Source organism: Mobula birostris, chromosome 25 (assembly GCF_030028105.1).
Source record: "Mobula birostris isolate sMobBir1 chromosome 25, sMobBir1.hap1, whole genome shotgun sequence".
Lineage (NCBI taxonomy): Eukaryota > Metazoa > Chordata > Chondrichthyes > Myliobatiformes > Myliobatidae > Mobula > Mobula birostris.
In genome coordinates, this window is record NC_092394.1 from 53,545,145 (window position 1) to 53,572,416 (window position 27,272).

The following is a 27,272-nucleotide window of genomic DNA, read 5'->3' on the forward strand; positions in this document are numbered from 1 at the left end:
AGGCTCAAACTTCTGTTAGGTAGGGATTTTCAGTATTTTAATTCAACCACAATGAAAGAACAGCTTCCATTCAGTATGTGATACGAGGAAGGAGTGGGGCGCTATTGGTGAAAACTGGCAGGTTTTGGGTATTCCAAGCATCTGGGGAAACAAGTGCCAGGTTAAGAGTTCCACTGCAGGTGCCTTGGCAAGCTGGCTGGAGAATATGTTAAATAGTGTGATGGAGGTCAGGCAATAGTTAGCCTTTGAAAGAGTAATGCAAAAATTGCCAAAAAAAAACTTGCCCCTAATGCACAAAAGCCCCAAACAGAAATTTTTTTTAAAAAGATACATTCACAGTTGACAAGGGAAATGAAAAGAATGTTATTTCAGTCAGTAACACCAGCTGTCTGAAGATTGGGCACGTGTTCCTGTCTACATCAATGGTGTTGAGGTTGAGTTTCACGTTCCTATGAGTGAACAGAGGTAGCTGAAGAGAATGTGGAGGCATTAGTAATGATCTTTCTAAAATCACTAGATTCTAGAGTGGTTCCAGAGGACAGGAAAATTGCAAATATCTCTCCACGCTAAAGGTCAAGAGGCAAAAGACAGGAAATTATAAATTGACTACAGTGGTTGGCAAGATGTTGAATCCATTAATAAGGATGAGATTTTTGGGTATTTGTAGGCACATGATAAAACAGGTCAAAATTAGCAGAGTTTCCATAAAGGGAAATATTGCTTGACAAATCTGTTGGAATCCTTTATGGAATTAACAGGCATATAGACAAGGGAGAGTCAGTGGATATTGTTTACATGTACTTTTGGAAGGCCATTCCACAAGGGATTCAAAACTGCTTGCAGTATTCCGGGTCAAAACTGCTCACAATATTCCAAGTACAGTCTGACTGATGCCTTATAAAACCTCAGCATTACATCTTTTCTTTTATATTCTTGCCTTCTCAAAATTAATGCAAACATTGCATTTGACTTCTCGAACACAGACTCAACCTGCAAATTAACCTTGAAGGAATCCAGCATGAAGACTCAAATTCCTTCATACCTCTGATTTCTGAATTTGCTCATTTAGAAAATAGCCTATGACTTTTTTCCTTCTACCAAAGTGCACAACCAAGCATTTCCTGACACAATATTCCATCTGCCATTTTTTCACCTATTCTCCTAATCTGTCCCAAGTCTTCTGCAAACTTCCTTCCTCAATGCTACCCATCTTCATACCATCTGCAAATGTGGGCCACATAAGAGCTCATGGTATTACAGTATGGACAGAAGATTGGTTGACTGGCAGGAAGCAAAGGAGTGAATAAAGGAAGCCTCTTTTTGATTGACTGTCAATGACTAGTGGTGTTCTACAGGGATTGGTGTAGCCACCACTTCTTTTTACATTAAATGTCAATGTACTGGATGACAAAACTGATAACTTTGTGAAGGTTGATAGCTTCTTGATTAAGGTATCAAAGGTTAAGGGGAGAAAGCAGGACAATGGGGTTTAGGAGGAAAATAAATCAGCCATAATTGAATGGTGAAGCAGAGTCAATGAGCCAAATGACCTAATTCTGCTCCCATGTCTTATGGTCTAACTTCAACAATAGCTTGTGCTATTCCAAGTGCATAGACACTACAGCCAAAACACCCTGACCAACCACCACCATTTCCTCAGGAGGCGAAAGAAACTTAGCATGTCCATATTAACCATTACTAACTTTAATCAATGCACCACAGAAAGCATCCTATCCTACGCAATAGAAAGGAAGGACATAAGCCGGGAAGATGTGGAATCGATATGGGTAGAGCTGCGTAACACTAAGGGGCAGAAGACGCTGGTGGGAGTTGTGTACAGGCCACCTAACAGTAGTGGTGAGGTCGGAGATAGTATTAAACAGGAAATTAGAAATGTGTGCAATAAAGGAACAGCAGTTATAATGGGTGACTTCAATCTACATGTAGATTGGGTGAACCAAATTGGTAAAGGTGCTGAGGAAGAGGATTTCTTGGAATGTATGCGGGATGGTTTTTTGAACCAACATGTCGAGGAACCAACTAGAGAGCAGGCCATTCTGGACTGGGTTTTGAGCAATGAGGAAGGGTTAATTAGCAATCTTGTCGTGAGAGGCCCCTTGGGTAAGAGTGACCATAATATGGTGGAATTCTTCATTAAGATGGAGAGTGACATAGTTAATTCAGAAACAAAGGTTCTGAACTTAAAGAGGGGTAACTTTGAAGGTATGAGACGTGAATTAGCTAAGATAGACTGGCAAATGACACTTAAAGGATTGACTGTGGATATGCAATGGCAAGCATTTAAAGGTTGCATGGATGAACTACAACAATTGTTCATCCCAGTTTGGCAAAAGAATAAATCAAGGAAGGTAGTGCACCCGTGGCTGACAAGAGAAATTAGGGATAGTATCAATTTCAAGGAAGAAGCATACAAATTAGCCAGAGAAAGTGGCTCACCTGAGGACTGGGAGAAATTCAGAGTTCAGCAGAGGAGGACAAAGGGCTTAATTAGGAAGGGGAAAAAAGATTATGACAGAAAACTGGCAGGGAACATAAAAATGGACTGTAAAAGCTTTTATAGATATGTAAAAAGGAAAAGACTGGTAAAGACAAATGTAGGTCCCCTGCAGACAGAAACGGGTGAATTGATTATGGCGAGCAAGGACATGGCAGACCAATTGAATAATTACTTTGGTTCTGTCTTCACTAAGGAGGACATAAATAATCTTCCAGAAATAGTAGGGGACAGAGGGTCCAGTGAGATGGAGGAACTGAGCGAAATACATGTTAGTAGGGAAGTGGTGTTAGGTAAATTGAAGGGATTGAAGGCAGATAAATCCCCAGGGCCAGATGGTCTGCATCCCAGGGTGCTTAAGGAAGTAGCCCAAGAAATAGTGGATGCATTAGTGATAATTTTTCAAAACTCGTTAGATTCTGGACTAGTTCCTGAGGATTGGAGGGTGGCTAATGTAACTCCACTTTTTAAAAAAGGAGGGAGAGAGAAACCGGGGAATTATAGACCGGTTAGCCTAACGTCGGTGGTGGGGAAACTGCTGGAGTCAGTTATCAAGGATGTGATAACAGCACATTTGGAAAGTGGTGAAATGATCGGACAAAGTCAGCATGGATTTGTGAAAGGAAAATCATGTCTGACGAATCTCATAGAATTTTTTGAGGATGTAACTAGTAGAGTGGATGGGGAGAACCAGTGGATGTGGTATATTTGGATTTTCAAAAGGCTTTTGACAAGGTCCCACACAGGAGATTAGTGTGCAAACTTAAAGCACACGGTATTGGGGGTAAGGTATTGGTGTGGGTGGAGAATTGGTTAGCAGACAGGAAGCAAAGAGTGGGAATAAACAGGACCTTTTCAGAATGGCAGGCGGTGACTAGTGGGGTACCGCAAGGCTCAGTGCTGGGACCCCAGTTGTTTACAATATATATTAATGACTTGGATGAGGGAATTAAATGCAGCATCTCCAAGTTTGCGGATGACACGAAGCTGGGTGGCAGTGTTAGCTGTGAGAAGGATGCTAAGAGGATGCAGGGTGACTTGGATAGGTTGGGTGAGTGGGCAAATTCATGGCAGATGCAATTTAATGTGGATAAATGTGAAGTTATCCACTTTGGTGGCAAAAATAGGAAAACAGATTATTATCTGAATGGTGGCCGATTAGGAAAAGGGGAGGTGCAACAAGACCTGGGTGTCATTATACACCAGTCATTGAAAGTGGGCATGCAGGTACAGCAGGCGGTAAAAAAGGCGAATGGTATGCTGGCATTTATAGCGAGAGGATTCGAGTACAGGAGCAGGGAGGTACTACTGCAGTTGTACAAGGCCTTGGTGAGACCACACCTGGAGTATTGTGTGCAGTTTTGGTCCCCTAATCTGAGGAAAGACATCCTTGCCATAGAGGGAGTACAAAGAAGGTTCGTCAGATTGAATCCTGGGATGTCAGGACTTTCATATGAAGAGAGACTGGATGAACTGGGCTTGTACTCGTTGGAATTTAGAAGATTGAGGGGGGAGATCTGATTGAAACGTATAAGATCCTAAAGGGATTGGACAGGCTAGATGCAGGAAGATTGTTCCCGATGTTGGGGAAGTCCAGAACGAGGGGTCACAGTTTGAGGATAAAGGGGAAGCCTTTTAGGACCGAGATGAGGAAAAACTTCTTCACACAGAGAGTGGTGAATCTGTGGAATTCTCTGCCACAGGAAACAGTTGAGGCCAGTTCATTGGCTATATTTAAGAGGGAGTTAGATATGGCCCTTGTGGCTACAGGGGTCAGGGGGTATGGAGGGAAGGCTGGGGCGGGGTTCTGAGTTGGATGATCAGCCATGATCATACTGAATGGCGGTGCAGGCTCAAAGGGCCGAATGGCCTACTCCTGCACCTATTTTCTATGTTTCTATATCAGCTTGGTATGGCAATGACACAGCCCGTGACTGCAGGAAATACAGTTGTGGACACAGCTCAGCATATCATTGAGACCAGCCTCCGTTTTCTGGACACTGTCTATTTTTCACTGCCTCAGTAAAACAGCCAACATTTAAAGAATCCCACCCACCCTGGTACATTCCCTCTTCTCTCCTCATCCATTAGCTGAGTGGAAATAAAAATCTGAAAACAAGCTCAAGGACAGATTCTATCCTGCTGTAATAAGACTAATAGATTGTTCACTAGTATATTAAAATGGACTTGACCTCAATCTATCTCATTGTGATCTTGCACTTTGTTTACTTGAACTTTATCTGTAGCTGTAACACTTTACTCTGCATTGTTATTGATAAATCTTGTTTCAACTCAATGCAGTGTAATCATTTGATCTGTATGAACTGCAAGGTAATCTTTTCACTGTATCTTGGTAAATGTGACAATAATAAGCCAATTTCAAAAGAGAACCAAAACTTGATAAAAGGGAGATTGAGTAGCACTAGATAGAAGTATTAAAACAGACTGCAAAAACTTTTATACATAGGCCAAGTGCAGCAAGGATAAATATGGGCACTTCAGACAGAGGCAGGGGGTTTATTAAGGCAAAGGCAGTGGCACTGCACAATTACTTTGCATGGCTTCACAGAAAACACACAAGACATGTTAGAAATTATGTTGGAGAATGGAAGGTTTAATGGGAATGTGGAATTAATAGAACTCAGTACTAGTTAAAATGCAGTCTTGAAAGCTGACAAATCTAATGACTGAATGATTTGTATCCCTAAGTTTTGAAAAAGAGATTTTAAGATAGTTTGCTTCGACGGTCATCTTGCAAGGCTCTGTAGATTCTGGAAATGTTCCTGCAGTCTAGTAGCAAGTGCTTTTTTTAAAAAAAAAATTATTACATACATCTACATAAAAGAGAACAGGGAGCAACAGAGATGAGAAAATGTAGGAATTTATTACAAAGCATATAAGAGAATACAATGAAAAGAACTCTCTGATGCTCTATCCGCCAGAGAAAGCAGGATCTCCCAGTGGCCACACATTTTAATTCCACATCCCATTCCCATTCTGACATGTCTATCCACAGCCTCCTCTACTGTAAAGATGAAGCCACACTCAGGTTGGAGGAACAACACCTTATATTCCCTCTGGGTACCCTCCAACCTGATGGCATGAGCATAGACTCTCTAACTTCCGCTAATGCCCCGTCTCCCTCTCGTATCCCATCTATTTAATTTTATACACACATTCTTTCTCTCACTCTCCTTTTTCTCCCTCTGTCCCTCTGACTATACCCCTTGCCCATCCTTTGGGTTCCCCCCCCTTGTCTTTCTTCCCGGACCTCCTGTCCCAAGATCCTCTCATATCCCTTTTGCCAATCACCTGTCCAGCTCTTGGCTCCATCCCTCCCCCTCCTGTCTTCTCCTATCAGTTTGGATCTCCCCCTCCCCCTCTCAAATCTCTTACTAACTCTTCCTTCAGTTAGTCCTGACGAAGGGTCTCGGCCCGAAACGTCGACTGTACCTCTTCCTAGAGATGCTGCCTGGCCTGCTGCGTTCACCAGCAACTTTGATGTGTGTTACAATGAAAAGAATAATAGAACTAAGTATACTCAGCATTTGATGAAAGAAAAACTGTGTTTAATCTGGAGACCAATGATAATCTCTCCAAGGATGAGACCAGTAAAATTTTGTAACTTATTTTCAGAAGGTATTTGCTAACATCCAGTAGACCAAGTTGATTAACAAGGTAAAGTACAGTGAAGAGTGTAATATACTGACGTAAAATGAGAATTCAATATTGGACAGACAGCAAAGATTGGGAACAAATAGATCAGACTTGATCTGGTTGAGACTAGTGCAATTCTGCAAGGATTGACGGTAGGGCACAGCTTTTCAAAACCTAACCAGTAACTGGCTTAGTATCACCTTTGCTGATGATACTAAAGCAACTGGGATGAATATACAGAAGGATATGCAGAAAATTTAAGGAAAGAAGGAAAATCTGAGTATGTGAGAACAGAATGTGGAAAAATGCCAAGTTATCTACTTTAATGCATGTTACAAAAACGCAGGTTAATTGAAGAGATAAACTGGACAGTATTGATGAACTAACTGTACTTGTACACAAGTTGTCTAAGGCTAACACGCAGATGCAGCAAAGAATTGTTTCTAACAACGAACAATCAAGGGAACAAATACTATGGTGACTTTATTACAAGACGATTTGAAAGTAGGAGTTGGGAAGTTTTATTGCAATTATGAAGAGCCTTGGTGAGATCATGTCTGGTGTAATGTGAACAGTTTTGCCTCCTTAACTAAGAAAGGCTGTACTTGATGCTCAGGACAACAGAAACTCACTACACTGCTTCCAAGGATAACAGGTTTGTCTTAAGAGGAGAAACTCAGTAGACTAAGCCTGTATTATCCAAGGTTCAGATGGATAAAAGAAATAACATCCAAGTTTACAGAATTCTTAAAGGCTTGACAGACAAGAAGCAGGGAAGACAATACCTCTGACTTAGATGACCAGCATCATTCTTTCATAATGAGTCAGCTTTGGACTGAAATGGGGAGACATTCCTTCACTACAGTGAATCTTTGGAAGTCTCTAACCCTAAATAGATGCAGATCATTGAGAATAGAGAGTAGCAGGAAACTCAAAAGATGGCATCAGGAATTTCACTTTCCCAAGTGATGAAATTATTATACAAATACATATACAGTAGATTCCGGTTAATTGGGCCATTGGTTAATTGGGACTAAGTATATTTGGAACAACTCAGAAAACAAAAACCAATCCAGAAAATAGTCGGGATTCCTTTCATTTATTTGAGAGACTATGCTGCTTAATTAGTAAGTATCAGTCATGCGCACCTGTGTGGCTGTTAGATACTATCCCAGGCATAGAGCAAACAGTTGTTAAATAGTGTCAGTTATGTGTGTTTGTGTTCACAAAGCAGTAACTTTTGTCACTGATAGTTGGCGAGAAATAAGCAGCAAGACATTTCAGAATTGTTTTGCTTACTACAGTTTCCAGCATTCAGGCTTGGAGATAGAAACATAGAAAACCTACAGCACAATACAGGCCCTTCAGGCCACAAAGCTGTGTGAACATGTCCTTACCTTAGAAATTAACTAGAGTTACCCATAGCCCTCTATTTCTCTAAGCTCCATGTACCTGTCCAGGAGTCTCTTAAAAGACCCTATTGTATCCACTTCCACCACCGTCACCGGCAGCCCATTCTACACACTCGCCACTTTCTGCGTAAAGAACTTAACCCTGACATCTTCTCTGTACCTACTTCCAAGCACCTTAAAACTGTGCCCTCTCATGCTAGCCATTTGAGCCCTGGGAAAAAGCCTCTCATCTTCTCGTACACCTCTATCAGGCCACCTCTCATCCTCTGTCGCTCCAGGGAGAAAAGGCCGAGTTCACTCAACCTATTCTCATAAGGCATGCTCCCCAATCCAGGCAACATTCTTGTAAATCTCCTCTGCACCCTTTTTATGGCTTCCACGTCCTTCCTGTAGTGAGGCAACCAGAACTGAGCACAGTATTCCAAGTGTGGCCTCACCAGGGTCCTATATAGCTGCAACATTACCTCTCGGCTCCTAAACTCAATCCCACGATTGATGAAGGCCAATGCACCATATGCCTTCTTAATCACAGAGTCAACCTGCGTAGCAGCTTTGAGTGTCCTATGGACTCGGACCCCAAGATCCCTCTGATCCACCACACTGCCAAGAGTCTTACCATTAATGCTGTATTCTGCCATCATATTTGACCTAACAAAATGAACCACCTTACACTTACCTGAGTTGAACTCCATCTACCACTTTTCAGCCTGGTTTTGCATCCTATCAATGTCCCGCTGTAACCTCTGACAGCCCTCCACACTATCCGCAACACCCCCAATCTTTGTGTCATCAGCAAATTTACTAACCCATCCCTCCACTTCCTCATCCAGGTCATTTATAAAAATCACGAAGAGAAGGGGTCCCAGAACAGATCCCTGAGGCACACCACTGGTCACTGGCCTCCATGCAGAATATGACCCATCTATAACCACTCTTTGCCTTCAGTGGGCAAGCTAGTTCTGGATCCACAAAGCAATGTCCCCTTGGATCCCATGCCTCCTTACCTTCTCAATAAGCCTTGAATGGGGTACCCTGTCAAATGCCCTGCTGAAATCCATATACACTACATCTACTGCTCTTCCTTCATCAATGTGTTTAGTCACACCCTCAAAAAATTCAATTAGGCTCATAAGGCACGACCTGCCTTTCACAAAGCTATGCTGACTATTCCTAATCATATTATGCTTCTCCAAATGTTCATAAATCCTGCCTCTCAGCATCTTTTCCATCAACTTACCAACCATTGAAGAAAGACACTGGTCTCTAATTTCCTGGGCTATCTCTACTCCCTTTCTTGAATAATGAAACACCATTCACAACCCTCCAATCCTCTAGAACCTCTCCTGCCCCCATTAATGATGCAAAGATAATTGCCAGAGGCTCAGCAATCTCCTCCCTCGCCTCCCACAGTAGCCCGGGGTACATCTCATCCGGTCCTGGTGACTTATCCAACTTGATGCTTTCCGAAAACTCCAGCACATCCTCTTCCTTAATATCTACATGCTCAAAGCTTTTCAGTCCACTGTAAGAGATACTAGAAATGGCCGGAAGTGAAAATGATTGCACTACTTCAGCAAGTTAGGACTACGAAGAATTTGTAGGTATTGACAATCATCTTGAATGTTTACAATGAAAATGAAGACTTAGAGGATGTAACTGTTTCTAACCAGCGTCAGTCATGTGCATGTAATGTGGTTGTTAGACAGAACACAGTGTTTATTGCAAACAGTTTTCAAATAGCATCAGTTACGTATGCTTGAGTTACATTATTCATTTGAACCGACCGATGCCGTATTAAAAAGCGATGATTTTTGACACTACTTTATGCAGGAAAACAATGAAGACAGTCCACTATCTGCACGAGGTGTCTGCGCTGATTTTGTTCCCTACAGTCAATCAAAAGAACACTGGATTAATTCCTCTGCTGATAACTATCAGGATCTAATGCACAATTTTATAGTACTGTAGTTATATTGGTAGTGTTCTACTTAAACACAGTTTGTCTTTTTTAAACTATCTCCATGAAACTTTGGCTAATTGGACCAGTTGCTTAATCGGGCCAAAATGTACTGGTCCTGATGTGTCCCAGTTAACCGGAATCCACTACTTAAAATTGCTCTGGGAGTTATCTGCAACCAAAAGGCCATACATCATTTGCTACTTAGTTCTGTACATCGTGTAATTAATGAAAGATCATAAATCCACTCATAATACAACTTGAGAAGTCAAAATGTTGCAACAGATGAGAGAATTACAAAAGGCTTTTAAAATTAAGCAGCAAAACGGGGAAGGCTTCCACTCCATCCAGTCTCTCTATCCATAAACTTCCCAAAAGAACATAACTAAAAGAAATGTAACAGATTTTGTTTTGGGTTTGAGGAAATCAAGTATATGGAGTCAGTACTCAAAAGTAGGATAGAACTGAAAGATCCACCAGGATCTTACTGAATGTAGAGGGCAATAGCTTGTCTACCATTGCTTCTTCCTGTGATCCTTATAACCAAAGTTTCTCCAACAGGGTAAATTCTCTAGATTTTTTAAATAATTCATTTTTCAGGAATTATTGCCCACCACAAACTGCGTCAGGTAGATTCACCATGGATTCTAGAAAATGGTGCTGAGTAGGGAGTTTTAGGATTTAAGGACAAAACCAAATATGCAATTCAGAAAATTGTGGATTTGGAGAGGAACGTCCAGGTAGTGGTGTCCCCCGATCTCTGGTGTTCAAGTCCTTCTGATGGTATTGAACATGGAGGAGTCAAGGCAATTAACTGCAATGCAGTCCAATTGAATATCCGATCAACAGTTGAGCTTGGTGACTTGACAACAGTAACTCCACTGACCATGGGTAGGTGGTTGGGCTCTCACTGAAGATGTTCAGTGATAGTTAAGTGCCTAAGCCTTCATGTTCTTCAAACTGGCTCCATTTGCTGAGTTACAAATATCACTGAACATAGTAAAATAAGCAGCAAGCATTCCAACTTCTGAACTTAATCAGAGAAAGGCTCTTTATGAACATAAATGAACAAAAGAATAGGTTTATACAAATTGTGCATAGAATTAATCTCACTTCTTAAAAAATATGAAAGGCAGCTGAAATACCCAAAGATCTTCATTTTGATCAGAAATCATTTGTCACTAAATGTAGCTTTTCTAACCTCCTGAAACCCATTTGTTAACAAGAGTCTTTCTAGCTGCATCTTGCAATCCATCAATGTTTCTTGCTCCACTAACCCTGCCAGAAATATGCTCACACACCAACCACCCTTTGAGTAAAAAGTCACATTTTATTTATTTGAATTCCGACCACTGATATTTAGGTTCTGTAAGGCAGTACACATTTTCTTAGATTCAGTTGATTTCATTTTTAACTTCGAGGGGTACTGGAGAGCAGGCATTGATTTGCATGTTCAATCTTACTCCTATTTCCACCCTCCAACTGGCAAGTGCTGGTCCACAAACTGGCCAGCAACAAACTCATCGGAATATTGTGAACTAAAAGTCAATTCAATAGTCTCCAGAAATACAGAATAAAACTAAAGTTGCTAGAATTAATCAATGGTTCAGGTAGCATCTATGGAGACAAACAGTTAATTTGAGATCAAGGACCCAAGACTAGGCTACTCAGCTCCACCATGCTGCCTTGCTATACAACAGAAAGCACGGCTGATCACCACAGCCACATCCCTGATCTTCATCTCCCTTTCTACCTTTAGTTACAAAAAACTATCAAGCACAGATTTAAAACTGACCGTGCTAGTTGTAGAAGAGTTCCAATCTTAACCATTCTCTATGCTTCCCAATTGCTGAGAGGTCTAACTCTTCAATTTTTGGTTTTAATCCCTACACCTAACTATCTACCTAGTGGATTTCCTCTATCTACCCCATTCCCCTTTCTAACTTCAATCAAATGATTGCATATTCTTCCAAGTCACAGGGAACACAATCCGAGTTTGTACAATGTAATTTTGGGCATCTGTACTTTTATTTGGGTAATAATCTCTGAACTGATCAGCTAACCAATGCTTCAGTCCCAAGTCCATTTCTGCAAGAGTTCACATGACAGTTACTCATCTGAATTCAGGAGCACTTCAGGTTCTAACAAAATAAAATCTCACCTGATCTTTATCTGCTTTCACTCTTTCCAATTCAGTTTTCAAACTGGAAAAAGATGCTGAAATAGAGAGAAAAAAACAACAGGAAGTTCACATTTACAATGATTTTACATACCAGAATGCTACATTTTTTGTGAATGTTATATAGCAGCCAAACATTTCATGCACAGCTTGTGAACACAGTGCAGGAAGATCCAAATAAGCTGATAGCCAAGATCTTTTTGGTTAGTTGCCAGATCTCAAGAAAAATGAGTGAACACTGCCATTCAAAGTCAGTGGCTCATTCTTCATATGGCGCCTCAGACATGATCACAGACCAGTACTAACACTGGTCTGCAATTAACTGTGCTGAGATGTTCTCTTAAAAAGCTAAATAACCAAATGGTTGTCAGTAAGGTGGTTAAAAAGGCATTTGTATATTCTTTTATTAGCTGAAGCTCAGAACGAGTAGCAGGTTATGCTGAAGCTGTTTACAACACCGCCTGGGCCACAGTCTGATTACATTAGAAATGCGATTATACTGTAAAGGAGATTTGACAATGACAGCAGGACTGGAAAACTGAAGTTAAAAGATTTTATCAGCTGTAGAACTGAGGAAGCTTGGGGAAAACTCTTTTGGAAGTGCATAAACTTATGATGGACTTAGGCACTTCCTATTTGCTCAATCCATTTTCTTAGCAGAGGGGTCAACATCAGGGGCAGACATTTCAAAAACAGATAGATAGTAATGGGAAATAAGGGTGACGGGAATCTGGATCTCAGCACGTACAAATTGTACCAGACATATACATATCACCCGTAGTTAGAGCTGGAAGGTAAGATTAGAATGGAGAGTTCTTTGTCAACTGACATGGATATGTGAGTGGATGTCTTCTGTCAGAAACTTTCAATAACTTTATCAATGTTTATTTGTATTTAAAATTTTTTTTTTGATAGCCAAAATGTGATCTCATTGCTCACTCAAACCATAGCAGGAAGCATCAGGATTTTAACAGCACAGTTATGAGACCTGGAATGCAGGTAGGCCTAATTGTGTTTAATTATAATGGTTGAGACTGAATCAGCAAAAGTAAAAAGCAAAACAGCAAGGTGGTGAACCTGCCACAGATCACCAAAGGGAGACCTTCGGACAATGATCTGATCAGCATTTCCCAAGTCACTAATCGGCTTCACCCCATCACTGCTCACACAGTGAAGGTAGAAGTGACCCCACTGTGAAATAAATGGAAACCTCACTAAACACAATTGTGATCAATCAAACTGAAGAGATGTTTCATCAATAATTATCCTACGGTTGTAATTTATCACCCTACTAATGAATGCACAATGTTCAGTACCATTCACGACTCCCAAAATAATGAAGCAGTTCACATCCAAGTGCAAACAGGACTTGGACAGTAACCAGGCCTTGGCTGATAAGTGACAAGTAATACATGTTCCTCCAGCATTCTGTGTGTTGCTTGGATTTCTAGCATCTGCAGATTTTCTTTTGCCAGTAATATTCACACCACAGAGATGCCAGCCAATGACTATATCCAACAAGAGAAAATCCAGCCATGACCCACTGACATTCAAATGGTATTCGTGTTACTGAATATCCCCCTACCGATATTCTGGGGGTTACACTGATCAAAAACTGAACCGCAGTGATCAAATACACTATGAACAGAGACGCATGTCTTAACTCCCCAAAGCCTATCCATCACACACAAGGCTCTTAAGAAATGTGATGACACTCAAGAAACTTCTTGTAATACAGGACACAACAGTCCACTTACTTCATCACTGACACAGTAGCAGCAGTCCGTACCCTTCACAGAATGCACTGCAGCCACTCCACACAGGACCTTCCAAACCCATCACTTCCACCACCTATGAGCCACAAGTTGCCCTCCATACCTCACACTATCCTGATATGGAATTATCCATTCCTTCAATGTAGCTGGGTCAAAACCTTGGAACACTATGGAGAAGGGGTTGGTGCAAAGAGACAAAAACAACTGACCGAGGTTCATTATCGACCAGACATCAAAGATATACAGGATCAACTGGAATTGAAATTTGGAAACAGAGAAACCACGAACCATTCTTTAAAAGATGTCCATTTTCTGAGAACTAGGAACCATTTTTGAATTTGGAAATGCAAATGTACAGATACTGAATGTCTGTATATTTGTAACTACACACACATATGACTGGTGAGCTGCAACAGCAGACCAGTAGGGAAAGAATGGGAACTCCACACTCCTGGCCTCTGAAATATTTAAAAGAGAAGGAACAGCTTTGCTGATAAAGATACTCTAATACTGAAGATGAACAAGGGAACAAAGAATACATTCAATCTGGTCAGAATTAATGGTCAACCTGTTGCACTGCAGGATGTGTGGTCCGTGCCAGTAAATCTGCAAGCACATTATGGAAAGATGCAAGAACTAAAGAGCAGAGAAAACTGAACACTTAAATTATTCTAACGCAGATGGCCAGTAGCATTAGAGGGGCAGGATTTTCTAAAATTCCTAGAAAAAAAACTTAAATGCATGCAATATGGATACAAGAGGTGTACACAGAATAGAAAGAGCCCTTTGGCCACAATGTTGTATCAAACTAATGCTTCATTGGGAAAGCATTTAACTAATAATGGTTATAAAATCAGAACTGAAGGAAGGCCAAGTTTTACAAGTTGAAAGAGATACATCCCAGGTAGTTTGGAACAACTATTTACTCTCACACCTGATCAGCTATTCAATAAGGCCATAGCTGATAATTTAAACATTCAAACACTTTCCAAAACTATATTATTCCCTAAAAATCCATAAAAAACTAGTGATCTTTCTTGATGCAATTTTGGGGCACTCAAAATAGCTGAGAAAATCTGAGGTAAAATTCAAAAGACTCTAGATTCTGTAATTCAGAAAGAAAAACAGAGATAGAAGTTCTTGTTTTTAGTTTAGAGAGAATAATCTAAAGCAAATTAATTGTCTAGCAGTGAAGTGTGTGTTAATAAACTAAAGGCAGCACAGATTTTAAGGAATAACAACCCAGAAACCTGATTGTTTGGTATCCAAAGAACACCAGCACTAGGTCCAATCTTTTAAATTAATAGAAGAATAGTTCAAAATACATTTATTATCAAAGTACATTTACAGAATACAACTCTGAGATTTGTCCACCTGCAGGCAGCCACGAAACAAAGAAACATCACGGGACCTGTTCCTAGAAAAACATCAGACAACTAACACGCAAAAAAAAAGAACAAATTGCGCACGCAGCAAAAAGTGAGAGCAGAACACAGAATCCCAAACCAGGAAATCAGGAAAACTCAGTTTAGTACTGCAAAGGCAGTCTTTCTTCACTGAAGCGCCCTAGTCCTCACCAATCACCCCAATCAAATCACTCAAAAACAGCAAAAAAGAGTAACCAGGATCTAGTAACACAAGCAACATAAACCTCAAAGTCCCCTCCAAAAATGAGTCCACAGCCATGCTGATCAATCCTTGCAACGTAGATCCCAAGACTCCTACACTTGTCCTCCTACAGCAGCCAGTGAGGAGAGGAAGACCGGTCAAATGCAGGAAGACAATACCGAAAACCCTCCAGCACTCCGCTCTCGTCTCTGTCAACTTCAACTTGCCCGTGCCTCAATTGGAGAGAGGCAATAGAGTTAATCATGGGCGCCAGCCCTCTCTCCATGTTTCTGGTCGCATCCTCCAAACTCTCTTGGAGACAGCTCATTCGGTCCAAAAACACATCAAAGCCTAAGTCAAAGGCTCCAATAGTATACAGTTTAGAAATAGATTATACTCGAAAGGAGTAAAACAGCAGGTTTTGAACTGTATGCAGGACATTGTCATTGGTTGCATTGTTTGCTGGCAGCATCTTGAAGATCAAATACTTCAATAATACATTAGTTGGCAAACTGAAGCCAAAATCAAGGTGATGACAGGAGGGAGAAGGCAGTGACGCTTGTGTGTTTTGCTGCCTGAAAATCCGTAACTGGTGTAGAGCAGGAATTGGCTCTTTGGGATGTATTCCACATAGAGGGTAGCAGTAATCAGGAACAAGATGCATTTGGACAAGTACGCAGACAGAAAAGGTTTACAGGGATACTGATCGAACACAGACGAGTGAGATAAGTACTGATAGGCATCACAATCAGCATGGACTAGGTGCACCAATAAGGCCTGTTTCTGTGCTGTATGAAGTACACCTGGCTGGGGAGAGCTTATACTTTTCTTAAATTCTTTCTTAAAAATAATGGAGAAACACCAACAGGAGTCATCTACAGGATCAAATTTATTGGACAGGGAGGCAAATATTCAAATCAATAAAGCCACACTGGAGATTACTTGTCCATTCATGAGATTCCAGTTAACTCTCTGCATCATTTCATCAGAATGGGGCAGAGCTGGTGAAATCTTAGCAATACAAGTACTCTACAAGATGGAGCTCCTACACGGGACAATATAGAGCACATTCTACATCTTACTGTGATTCCCCCTCATTTTTCTGTCTCCCATACAGATCCTCGAGGGCTCACAAAATGATTAAGATGCACTGTCAGAGAAGGACAAACAGGGTTATGTTTTGCACTGGGAATCATACACAATTAAATGCAAGAATATATTGGCAGCAATGACACGGGTCCATTGATTTCACAACCATGTGAGTTTTGCAGTGATGCTATTTTAAGGTAAAACACCACTCAACATCCAATGGCAGCCAACATTTTGTTCAAATACAGGACATTAGCAGCTCGTCAGGTAGGTTGTGGCAAGGTCAGCAGTAATGTCAGTCACTGCCACGTCAGTGACTTCTCTGCCAAAGGAAGCTATTGGATTTTTTGCCTAAATGGGGACATATGGAACTAATTGTGGAAGATTATTTATAACAACGCCACATCAAGTAATTTTAACATTCAAGGTGTTGTTTTCTCATAAATGTTGAGGGGGAAGGAGAAGGAGGTGGCAGCAGAGGATGTAGTGGGAGGTGAAGGCAAGGAACTGGGAGGAGTGAGGGAGTGATTATAAGTAGGTCTACACCATAAGCAAGAGAAAATCTGCATATGCTGGAAATCCAAGCAACACATACACACTTGTGTTGACTACACCTTAAGGCTCATGGGCACTCTATACTTTCCCATATCTAAAATCAAAAAGTGTTGCAAATCTGCACTCCACTATCTACCAAACCCAACCTATAAACATATATTATTAACTGCACAAGGCTTTGAGGCTTTCGATAACAGCATAACCACAGAAGCTATCGCCACATTGGAAACCATTAACATACAGCATACACCTCTGCACAAATCAAACAGCTGCAGGGATTTGTTAGGTGGCCTGAGCTTACGACCGAGATTTGTCATTCCCTGTTTTATCATGGATAAAAATGTCTGGTTTCCAGTCACTGCAGTGATGGGGAAGAGAATATTGTTGGACAAAAGATTATCTTCCTAGCAGAGGCAGGAGATTAGTCCACTCAATGGTATTACTTGACTTAAAATTTAGATCCATGACAGTCAATATGTTCCCTTTTAAAAACTAACAATAGTTTAATAACAGAATAGCCTTTATTGCAGGTATATTTTGTTTTGAGCACAAGAATAAATGATATATTAATGTAAAAGATGCCTTGAAGGACTTGCAGATTTGTGTGTTTGAAGCTTAGGAGAATTAAAGAACTTTCAATAAGGCAGTTGAAATAAATCAGTAAAAGAGTGGAGACCAGATGAATTACTCATTTGGTCTAAACAGGCTCTTCTGATTGCAATAGGAGAGGATGGATTAACCAATGCCATTCCAGCATTGCTTTACAAGGATGATCTGAAAGTAGGGCTTTTCACGACGTTACAGACCACTGTGACCCATTAATATTAGTGAACCAGCTAAGCACATCTCCAGCAAGTGATGTCAGCTGAGAGACAGTGAAAGGCATTACTCGTAAGCTTCATACCTTCCAAGATGTCTGAGAGTCAACGAGTCAAAAACAACAGATGATGGAAAGATATTAGAGAAAAAACACAAATTAACAAATTAAGTAGCATTAAACTAAGATCATATATGCTTTTTAAGAATATCTTGTTTGTATTTAACTCATTCCTTGTCTAAAGATGAGCAGAATATAACTTTATTAATGATTTACAGCACTGAATGCATCTTTTGCTGCAGAGCCTTTGTATAGTGGTCAAAATGGCACTGGCATCCCAGCCTGCATTTTCCTTACCACAGCCAGTTTGCTCTGCTTGCTTGCTTCCATGCGGTTCATGAGAAGGACAGAAGGAGCCCTGGATAAGAGCATCACTGCTGTCCCAACTAGGAATCGACAACTAATAAAGGGTGTGAATGAGCCCAATGCTGGGCACTGCTTTCAGGAAAGACTGGTGGATGTGGTGGTTGGGGGGTGGGAGTAAATGTGTTCAGGAGAACCACAGATGGCCCTTGCGGGAGAATGCTGTATTATAGCTTTCCCCCACACAACTTTCTATTGATAACAGCTTGCTTTTGTCACTACTAATAGTTTCAGGAATTCAGCTCAGAGTTATCTGTTGATCTGTTTCCATATTTTCTAATGTCCATTTAGACCATTTTCCTCCAGTTCATTATCACAACTTTCTTCACTATCCATTCTAATGTGCTATTGTCCATTTGTTGGTCATCTGACATGAGTATTTTGCCTTTTAAAAACTATCTTTTGTCAAATATTCCAAATTGAATATAAGAAAACTGCAAGGAAGTTTACAGAAACTTATGAAATTGACTTTCCTTTCCCACTTAACTGAATGGTAATGTTGGATTTTTGTTGGAAGGGCCTTACCTTTAATAATACAATCATAGCCCTCAGTATCTCCAAATCATCTTTGTAAAGGTTTGGAAAGACAACACCATAGCTAAATAGTTCAGCTCTTCCTGTTCTTCTCAATTAGTGCTTGCAATGCCATCTTGGTTCTAATCCTACAGCATAAATCAGGTGAAAAGTCCTCAGCTGGTTCAGGAAAACAACCACTCTGACTCCTGCTTCATCCAATGAAGGAAGCCTTCAGCTTTTTCCAACAATACGTAGAACATTACAGCACAGGAACAGCTCCTTCTGCCCAGGGTACTGTGCCAAACTCATTAAATAATGACATATAATTCCTTCTAACTGCACATGGTCCATATCCTTCCTTTCTCTGTATTAACATACTTACTCAAGAGTATCTAATGAGACTCCATCTCATTTGCCACCACCACCATCCCTGGCAGCACATTCCAGACACGCAAGGCTGTTAAAAAATCAATTTGGTCCACACATCTCCTTTGAACTTACACCCTCACATTTTATCTAAAGGGATTCAAATTAAGCACCTGATCAGCCCCTAGCTCAAACACAGACACTGCCATTATATTGGAATGGGTATGGAAGAACCTTCTGCAAAGTAACAATTCATCTAGACAACTCAATTAGAAATATTTTCTGTTTTTGTTTATTGATACCCAGTACAGTTCTTTTATTTCACTCACCAATCTCTTCCTTGCAATTATCAATTTCCAACTGCAACGTTTCTTCGATGTTCTCCTTCAGACACTGCTCTGCTTGAATCTGCTCCTTCAAGAAAAGGATTTCTGCCTTTAGTTTCTCTTCCAGATGATCAGCTGCCGTCCGTACACTGATGATATCTTCACGGTATTTCTGAACTAGTTCACGTAGTTCCTGAATCAAAGTGACAAACACAAAGGTAGTAATTTGCTGCACATTCTATCTGCAAAATACAGATGGCTTAGGCAACAGCTGCAATTAGACCACAATATCAATTACACAGAACATCTGGCATTGGCTTAAGGGTTAGAATGATGAGTAATTATTAAGGCTACATGCTTGATATTGAATACTATGTAGTACCATCAGAAGTTTTGCTCCCAAAGTCACAGGTTTCCTTACTGAACCGGTAAGATCCTAATAAGCCAACTCTGATTCATGCACAGATCAAGGTCAGAGGCAACAGTACATAGAATATACCTGGTGGCTGAAATAAACTCCCCAGTTTAGGCTTACAGGATAGCACTGATATTAAACTCATTTCACTAGAAACAAGCAGCTCACCATATCTTTCACAAGTATCCAAATAAAATCAAAAGGCTAGATTGTGAGATTTAAGTTTACCTCCACAGTGTCTGGTGGAATGAAGTTCTCTTCCTGAAGAACAGAAGAGTGCAAACTATGCTTTCCCTGAAGACTCTCATTTTCTTTCTGTAGCCTCATCAGCTCCTCAGATACCTGTTCCCGTGCCTGAATAAGCACAGCCTTTCAAAACAAGTACAATCAGATATTAATTGCCTGCTTTTAGTGATTTTTAAAATATTATAAAAACAAATCAACTTTGAATCTATAGCTCAAAGATTGAAACAAACAAGCAAAATCATTGATGATTAGGATTACAAACAAACCTATTCCGAACTATTGACAATAACCAGCTTTTTCATTGATAATTTCCTTAAATTTCACCATAATAACCTTCACTGTTAATGGGGGGGGGGGGGGTAGAACAGTTATGATACTATTTTCAGTAGTATAATGAAGTAAATTTTTGTGCTGAATAGTTGAATCAGTGATTTCACTTATGGCATGTCTACAGAAGCCAAACCATTTTCAGAACCACAAACTGAATTGATAAAATCAATATGAAAATCATTTATTCTCTGTAAAACTGTACTTGATGTATTTTAAACTTTTTGTAAGTGCCACAGTCATAAATGCATCCAAAACAAAATTTGCCAATCTACTCTGACAAACCATTTGCTCCTGGGTGCTTCGTTGGGCTTGGGAAAACAACTGCTGCATGTTGGTAAGCAAGTTCTCAGCCTCCTGTGCTCGTTGCATCAATCTAGCCACCTGGGAGAATATAAGCACAATAAACACCAAGAGTTGAACAAGATATGCTGGCCTTATCACAATGCTTATTCAAAGTTTTCTTTCAATGTCTCAATTAAAACATAGCCCAGAAAATATTTCAGATTATTTTAAAATTACTGAATCACGTGCACTTACAAAATGCTCTGCAAGTGGAGTAATCTATTTCAAAGGACAGAAATACAGTAAAAGTCACAGGGTTGCTGAGATTATTCCTTCACTCAAGCTTTTTTGCATTTCTTAGTTTACTATAAAATTATTTCCTTTGGTCTAAATTGATCAGAACATTCTCTGTTACAAAAGTAACATGTTCCTTTGGGTAGCCAGTACACCCTGGGTTTAACACAAGTCATAGCACGGAATTCATGGACTAGAGGGCCACTTCCTGTGCTGTATTGTTCTATGCTCTATAGTGTAGAATATGAAATATTTGAAAATAACTAGTCTTAAATTCGAATGGAGTGGTAAATGTTGATACCAAGCTAATTAATTTGTTTTGACCATAAGGCTACACTGATAGTTCACTGAGTCTTTTTCCAATGAAAGAATGAACTTATTTATATGGTACATTTCATAGCTCTTGACACTTCATGCTGGTTCCCAACCAAAGAAGCATTTTTGAAGGAGACGCACTACTGTAATACAGGGAAGGCAGTAAAGAGCAATGAAGTAAACAATTAAGCTATAGTTCTAATGCAAACTGTAGGGCAAATGTTCACCAGAATATCTGCCGTTTTTATTTGAATAGTTCCATGCAATCTTTTACAACTACCTGAGAGGTCAAACTAAATTTTGGTTGAAGATTTGAGGAATATCACCTTCTGAAAGTGCAGTATTCTTATCAGTGTATGAATTACAATGTTCAATTATTGAGCTGGACTTGAACCCACAACCATTTGACTCAAGGGGTGAGACATTTGATGTAATAATGTTGTAGGTGCAGTTGCACAATTGTGCCAAATTAGCTATAAATCACTAGATTTCTCCAGTGCCTGTGTTAAATGAAGGAATATTAGCTGGCTAAAATGGCTACCAAGCTACATGCAAAGATCCCTGCTGGGCACATGTGTGATATCAGCATTGATTGGATACACAGGAACTCAGAAAACAGAAGTACGTCATTCCACCCTTCTCTGCCATTCACTGCAACCTCTGTCTCAATGACGTATTCATACTCTCACCCCATACTACTTGATGCCTTCTGTGTTTAAACATTTATACATGTCCTCAAAAATATTACGATGACTTACCACTACAACCCTCTGCAGTAATGACTTGCACAGGTTCAACCCATTCTTCCCCATCTCAGTTCTAATCTACCGACTTACTGTATGACATGAAACTGATTTGTATTTTGCAAGTTTCAATTGGAATCTGAATCAGGTGTTGTAAAGTTTGTTAACTTAGTACAATGCAATACATGATAATTTAGAAAGAAATAAGTAAATCAAGTATATATATGTATATTGAATAGTTAATTTTAAAATAGTGCCAAAACAGAAACAAAAGTGAGGTAATGTTCAAGGGTTCAATGTCCATTTAGGAATCAGATGGCAGAGGGATAGAAGCTGTTCCTGAATCGCTGAGTGTGCCTCCAGGCTTCTGTATCTCCATCCTGCTGGTAACAGTGAGACAAGGACATGTCTTGGGTGGTGGGGGTCCTGAATGATGGATGGCACCTTTTTGAGACACCGCTCCTTGAAGATGTCTTGGGTACAATGGAAAATAGTACCCAAGATGGAGTTCACTAATTTTATAACTTTCTGTAGCTTCTTTTGATCCTGTGCAGTAGCACATCCCTCCCATATGAGTAATGCAGCCAGTCAGAATGCTCTCTAATCTGTACAGGTTTAATGTTTTAGGTGACAAAACAAACCTCCTCAAACTGCTAATGAAATATAACCACTGTCTTGCCTTCTGCATCCATATGTTGGGACCAGGTTAGATCCTTAGAGATCTTGACACACAGTAACTTGAAATTGCTCCTCTCTTCACTTCTGATCCCTCTATGTGGATTGGTTTGTGATCTCTCATCCTATTTTTTCTGAAATTCAGTCAGCTCTTTGGTCTTACTGACTTTGAGTGCAAGGTTGTTGGTGTGACATCACTCAACTAGCTGGTATATCTCGCTCCTGTATGCCCTCTTGTCTCCAGCTGATTCTGCTAATAATAGTTATATCATCAGTAAATTTCTAGGTGGCATTTGAGCTGTGCCTAGCCACAGAGTCATGGGTATAGAGAGAGTAGAGCAGTGGGTTAAGCCCTAAGGTGTGCCAGTGTTGACTGTCAGCAAGGATGAATTATTAATACCAACCCACACAGATTGTGCTCTTTGATTAGGAAACTGAGGATCTATTTGCAGGGGTAAGTACAGAGACTCAGGTTCCATAGCTTATTGCTCAGGACTGTAGGAATGATGGTGTTAAACGCTGAGCTGTAGTCAATGAACAACATCCTGACATTGGTGCTTGTATTGCTCAGGTGATCAAAGGCTGTGTGAGGAGCCAGTGAGATTGCATCTGCTGTACACCTACAGTGGCGGTAAGCAAATTACAGTGGGTCCAGGTCCTTGCTGAGACAGGAGTTGATTCTGGCCATGACCAACCTCTCAAAGCGTTTCATTACTGAAGATGTGAGCACTACTGGATGATAGTCATTGAGGCAGCTCACACTGCTCTTCTTGGACAATGGTATAATTGTCGCCCTTTTGAAGCAGGTGGAAACGTCCGACTGTATCAATGAGAGGTTGAAAATGAATACACCCGCCAGATGGTTGGCACAGTTTACAGAGCCTTACCACTGGGACCCGCCACCTTACGAGGGTTCACCCTCCTGAAAGACAGCCTGACATCGTCTGAGACAGATCACAGGGTTCTCTCAATCTACAAAATTCTAGTGAACACAAACCTAATCAACTTTACCTCTCCACACATGATTGGACCATCCAATGCTGCACCGTAGAAATACATCCTTGCCCCTGTATTCAAATCTTCCTACCATGAAGGCCCTGCCAACATTTACCTTCTTAAACTGTTTTGTTCAACTGCGTGCATGCGTTCAGTGGCTGGCATACAAGGACACTCAACACTTGAAGGACTGTGTCCTGCAGCACTACAAACCTTGTGCTAGAAGGTGGCATAAGACCACAAGACATAGGAGCAGAATTAGGCCATTCAGCCCATTGAGTTCACTCAGCAATTTCATAATGGCTGATCCAATTCCCTCTCAACCCCATTCTCCTGCCTTCTCCCCGTAACCTTTCATACCCTGATTAATCAGGAATCTATCAACCTCCGCCTTAAATATACCCAATGACCTGGCCTCCACAGCTACCTTTAGCAAAAACTTCCACAGATTCTCCATCCTCTGGCTAATGAAATTCCTCCTCATCTCTGTTCTAAATGAACACCTCTCTATTCCAGGGGTTCCCAACTTTTTTTAATGCCATGGAGCCTTACCATTAACCAAGGGTCCATGGACCCCAGGCTGGAAACCCCTGCTCTATCCTGAGGCTGTGTCCTCTCGTCCTAGACTCCCCCACCACGGGAAGCATCCTCCACATCCACTTTATCTCGGTCTTTCAACATTCGATAGGTTTCAATGAGATCCCCTCTCATTCTTCTAAATTCCTGTGAGTAAAGACCCAGAGCCATCAATCGCTTTTCATATGATAAGCCTTTCGTTCCTGGAATCATTCTTGTGAACTTCCTCTGAAACTTCTCCAATGTCAGCATATTCAAATCCTCTTGTATTGAATAACACTGCATTTGCCTTCTTCACCACTGACTCACCCTGCAAATTAGAAACAGAAAACCTAGAGCTCAATACAGGCCCAATGGCCCACAATGCTGAGCTGAATATGTACTTACTTTAGAAATTACCTAGGGTTACCCATAGCCCTCTACTTTTCTGAGCTCCACGTACCTATCCAAGAGTCTCTTAAAAGACCGTATTGTATCTGCCTCCACCACTGTGGCCGGCAGCTCATTCCACACACTCACCACTCTCTGCATAAAAAATTTACCCCTGACATCTCCTCTGTACCTATTTCCAAGCACCTTAAAACTGTGTCCTCTTGTGTTATCCATTTCAGCCCTGGGGAAAAGCCTCTGACTATCCACACGATCAATGCCTCCAACATTGCCCCTCGGCTCTTGAACTTTCTGGGGTAATTGATGGAACCGCAGAAGATATTTCTGTAGGGGCTGAGTTATAATCATAGAAGAATTTACAACATGAAAATAGACTTTTCAGTCTGGTGTACTTCCTGATTAACTAGCCATATGACGCAGTTGCTATCGAATCAGCGCAGGAGGCCTCATGCATTAGCACAGGCAAATAAAAATAAGGCAGCCATTGTGTGACACACATAAAAACTGCTGGTGAACGCAGCAGGCCAGGCAGCATCTATAGGAAGAGGTACAGTCGACGTTTCAGGTTGAGACCCTTCGTCAGGACTGACTGAAAGAAGAGCTAGTAAGAGATTTGAAAGTGGGAGGGGGAGGGGGAGATCGAAAATTATAGGAGAAGACAGGAGGGGGAGGGATGGAGCCTAGAGCTGGACAGGTGATTGGCAAAAGGGATACGAGAGGATCATGGGACAGGAGGCCCAGGGAGAAGGAAAAGGGGGAGCAGGGGAAAAAACCCAGAGGATGGGCAAGGAGTATAGTGAGAGGGACAGAGGGAGAAAAAGGAGAGAAAGAAAAAAAATATAATAATAAAAGATAAATAAATAACAGATGGGGTACGAGGGGGAGGAGGGGCATTAACAGAAGTTAGAGAAGTCAATGTTCATGCCATCAGGTTGGAGGCTACCCAGACGGAATATAAGGTGTTGTTCCTCCAACCCGAGTGTGGCTTCATCTTTACAGTAGAGGAGGCCGTGGATAGACATATCAGAATGGGAGTGGGACGTGGAATTAAAATGCGTGGCCACTGGAAGACCCTGCTTTCTCTCGCGGCCAGAGCGTAGGTGTTCAGCGAAACAGTCTCCCAGCCTGCGTCGGGTCTCGCCAATATATAGAAGGCTGCATCGGGAGCACTGGATGCAGTATATTGTGTGAGTGGACCAGTGTTAGAGTGGGGAGCCAGTACAGAGTACCTGTGGCCATTCCTTTCAATAATAATTATACCGATTTACATACTGTTGAGGGGGACAACATACCGGGGGAGCTGCAGCAACTGGGTATCTGGCACTGTGGCTCAGAAGGGAAAGTGGAGGGGGGCAGGGGAGAGAGATGGGGATGCAGTAGTGATGGGGGATTCCATAGTTAAGACCAGACACAACATTGTAAAGGAGGAGGGTGAGCAGCCAGAAATCTTGGTACATACTGGCACCAGTGATGTAGGTAGGAAAAGGGAGGAGGTCTTGAAGAGAGAATTTAGGGAACTAGTTAGAAAGCTAAAAGCAGGACCTCTGGATTGCTGTCCGTGCCGCAAGCCAGTGAGGGATAAGAACAGGATGATTTGGCAGATGAATGCATGGTTGAGAGAGTGGTGCAGGGGGTGGGCTTTCAGATTTCTGGATCATTGGAATCTCTTCTGCAGAAAGAATGACCTTTGCAAAAAAAAAAAACAGGTTACTCCTGAACCTGAAGGGACCACTATCCTTGCAGGCAGGTCTACTAAAGCTGTTCGGGTGGGTTTAAACTAGTTTAGCAGGGGATGAGAACTAGAGTGAGAGGGCCATTAGTTTACAAAGAGAGGCAGTGTGTACTGAGACTCAGATAATTGCAGTCAGCGGGATGAGTTGCAGTGTAAAAGGGGGACAAAATGAAAAAGGGTGACTGTTACAGGATTGAAGATGTTATGTTTGAACGCACAGAGTATATACCTTCTCATCCCTTCTCTACTACCCTGCCCTCATGATCTGCCCATCATCTCCCTCTGGTTCCCACCTCCTTCCCTATATTCCATGGTCTAAAGTCCTCACTGAACAAATTCCTGCTTGTTCAGCACTTAATCTCTTCCACCTATTACCCAGAGTTCTCTCATCTCTCTCTTCTCACATCACCTGCTAGCTTGGGCTCCACACCCCCTCCACCGCCCTATTCTGGCTCCCGTCCCGTTCCTTTGCAGTCCTAATGAGGGGTCTCAGCCCTAATTTTTGACTGTTCATTTCCCTTCCTAGATAATGTCTGACCTGCTGAGTTCCTGCAGCAGTTTGCATGTAGCTATTACACATGGCAAAAAAAAATCACAAGTTCAATGTATGTTTGTACCTAATTATGATGTGAGTAGAGCTAAAGGTGGCACCAGACGGTGGTGTCTCTTAGTTATTAGCGAAACAGTTAAATTCTTCCTATTCTAATGTCTCTGTTTTCCTTTTCAGAATTGCTGGGGGTCCTATCGTGATATTTGGTCTACAGCAGCATTCAAAGACTGAGGTTCTGCAGGACTGTGTGTTGTTGTTCTTGGAGCTCGCCATCAGCTGCATTTTGGCCTGAAATCAGGCGGCTTCAGGGCCTACAAGGCCCTGTGGACATGAATTCTTCCCAGTGTTGCATACTGAAATGTAACAGGAGCCGGAACATCGAAGACAGCAAGAGTGGCTCTGTACTCAGTAATCCATTTGCCAATTCTCCAGTTGGAGAACTCAAAATAAAAAGGAAAGACTAACATCGAAATAGTGACTGTTGTCTCCCCTGACGCTGTGGAAGGAGACAGAGAGAGACAGAGATGTTGGAG

The 27,272-nt window shown here is 41.3% G+C and overlaps 1 protein-coding gene across 3 annotated transcripts in view; it reads right to left on the reverse strand.

Annotated features, from left to right (window-relative positions):
• The window catches only part of rabep1 (rabaptin, RAB GTPase binding effector protein 1), a 129,929-nt gene that overhangs the window by 15,064 nt on the left and 87,593 nt on the right, over positions 1-27,272 (reverse strand). For all 3 annotated transcript variants that reach the window (XM_072242926.1, XM_072242927.1, XM_072242925.1), the window contains 4 exons: positions 20,469-20,567; positions 19,839-19,979; positions 19,199-19,388; positions 11,703-11,758 (listed from right to left, as the gene is read on the reverse strand). In XM_072242926.1, coding sequence (XP_072099027.1) covers positions 11,703-11,758; positions 19,199-19,388; positions 19,839-19,979; positions 20,469-20,567 — 486 coding nt within the window. The remainder of the gene's footprint in view (positions 1-11,702; positions 11,759-19,198; positions 19,389-19,838; positions 19,980-20,468; positions 20,568-27,272) is intronic.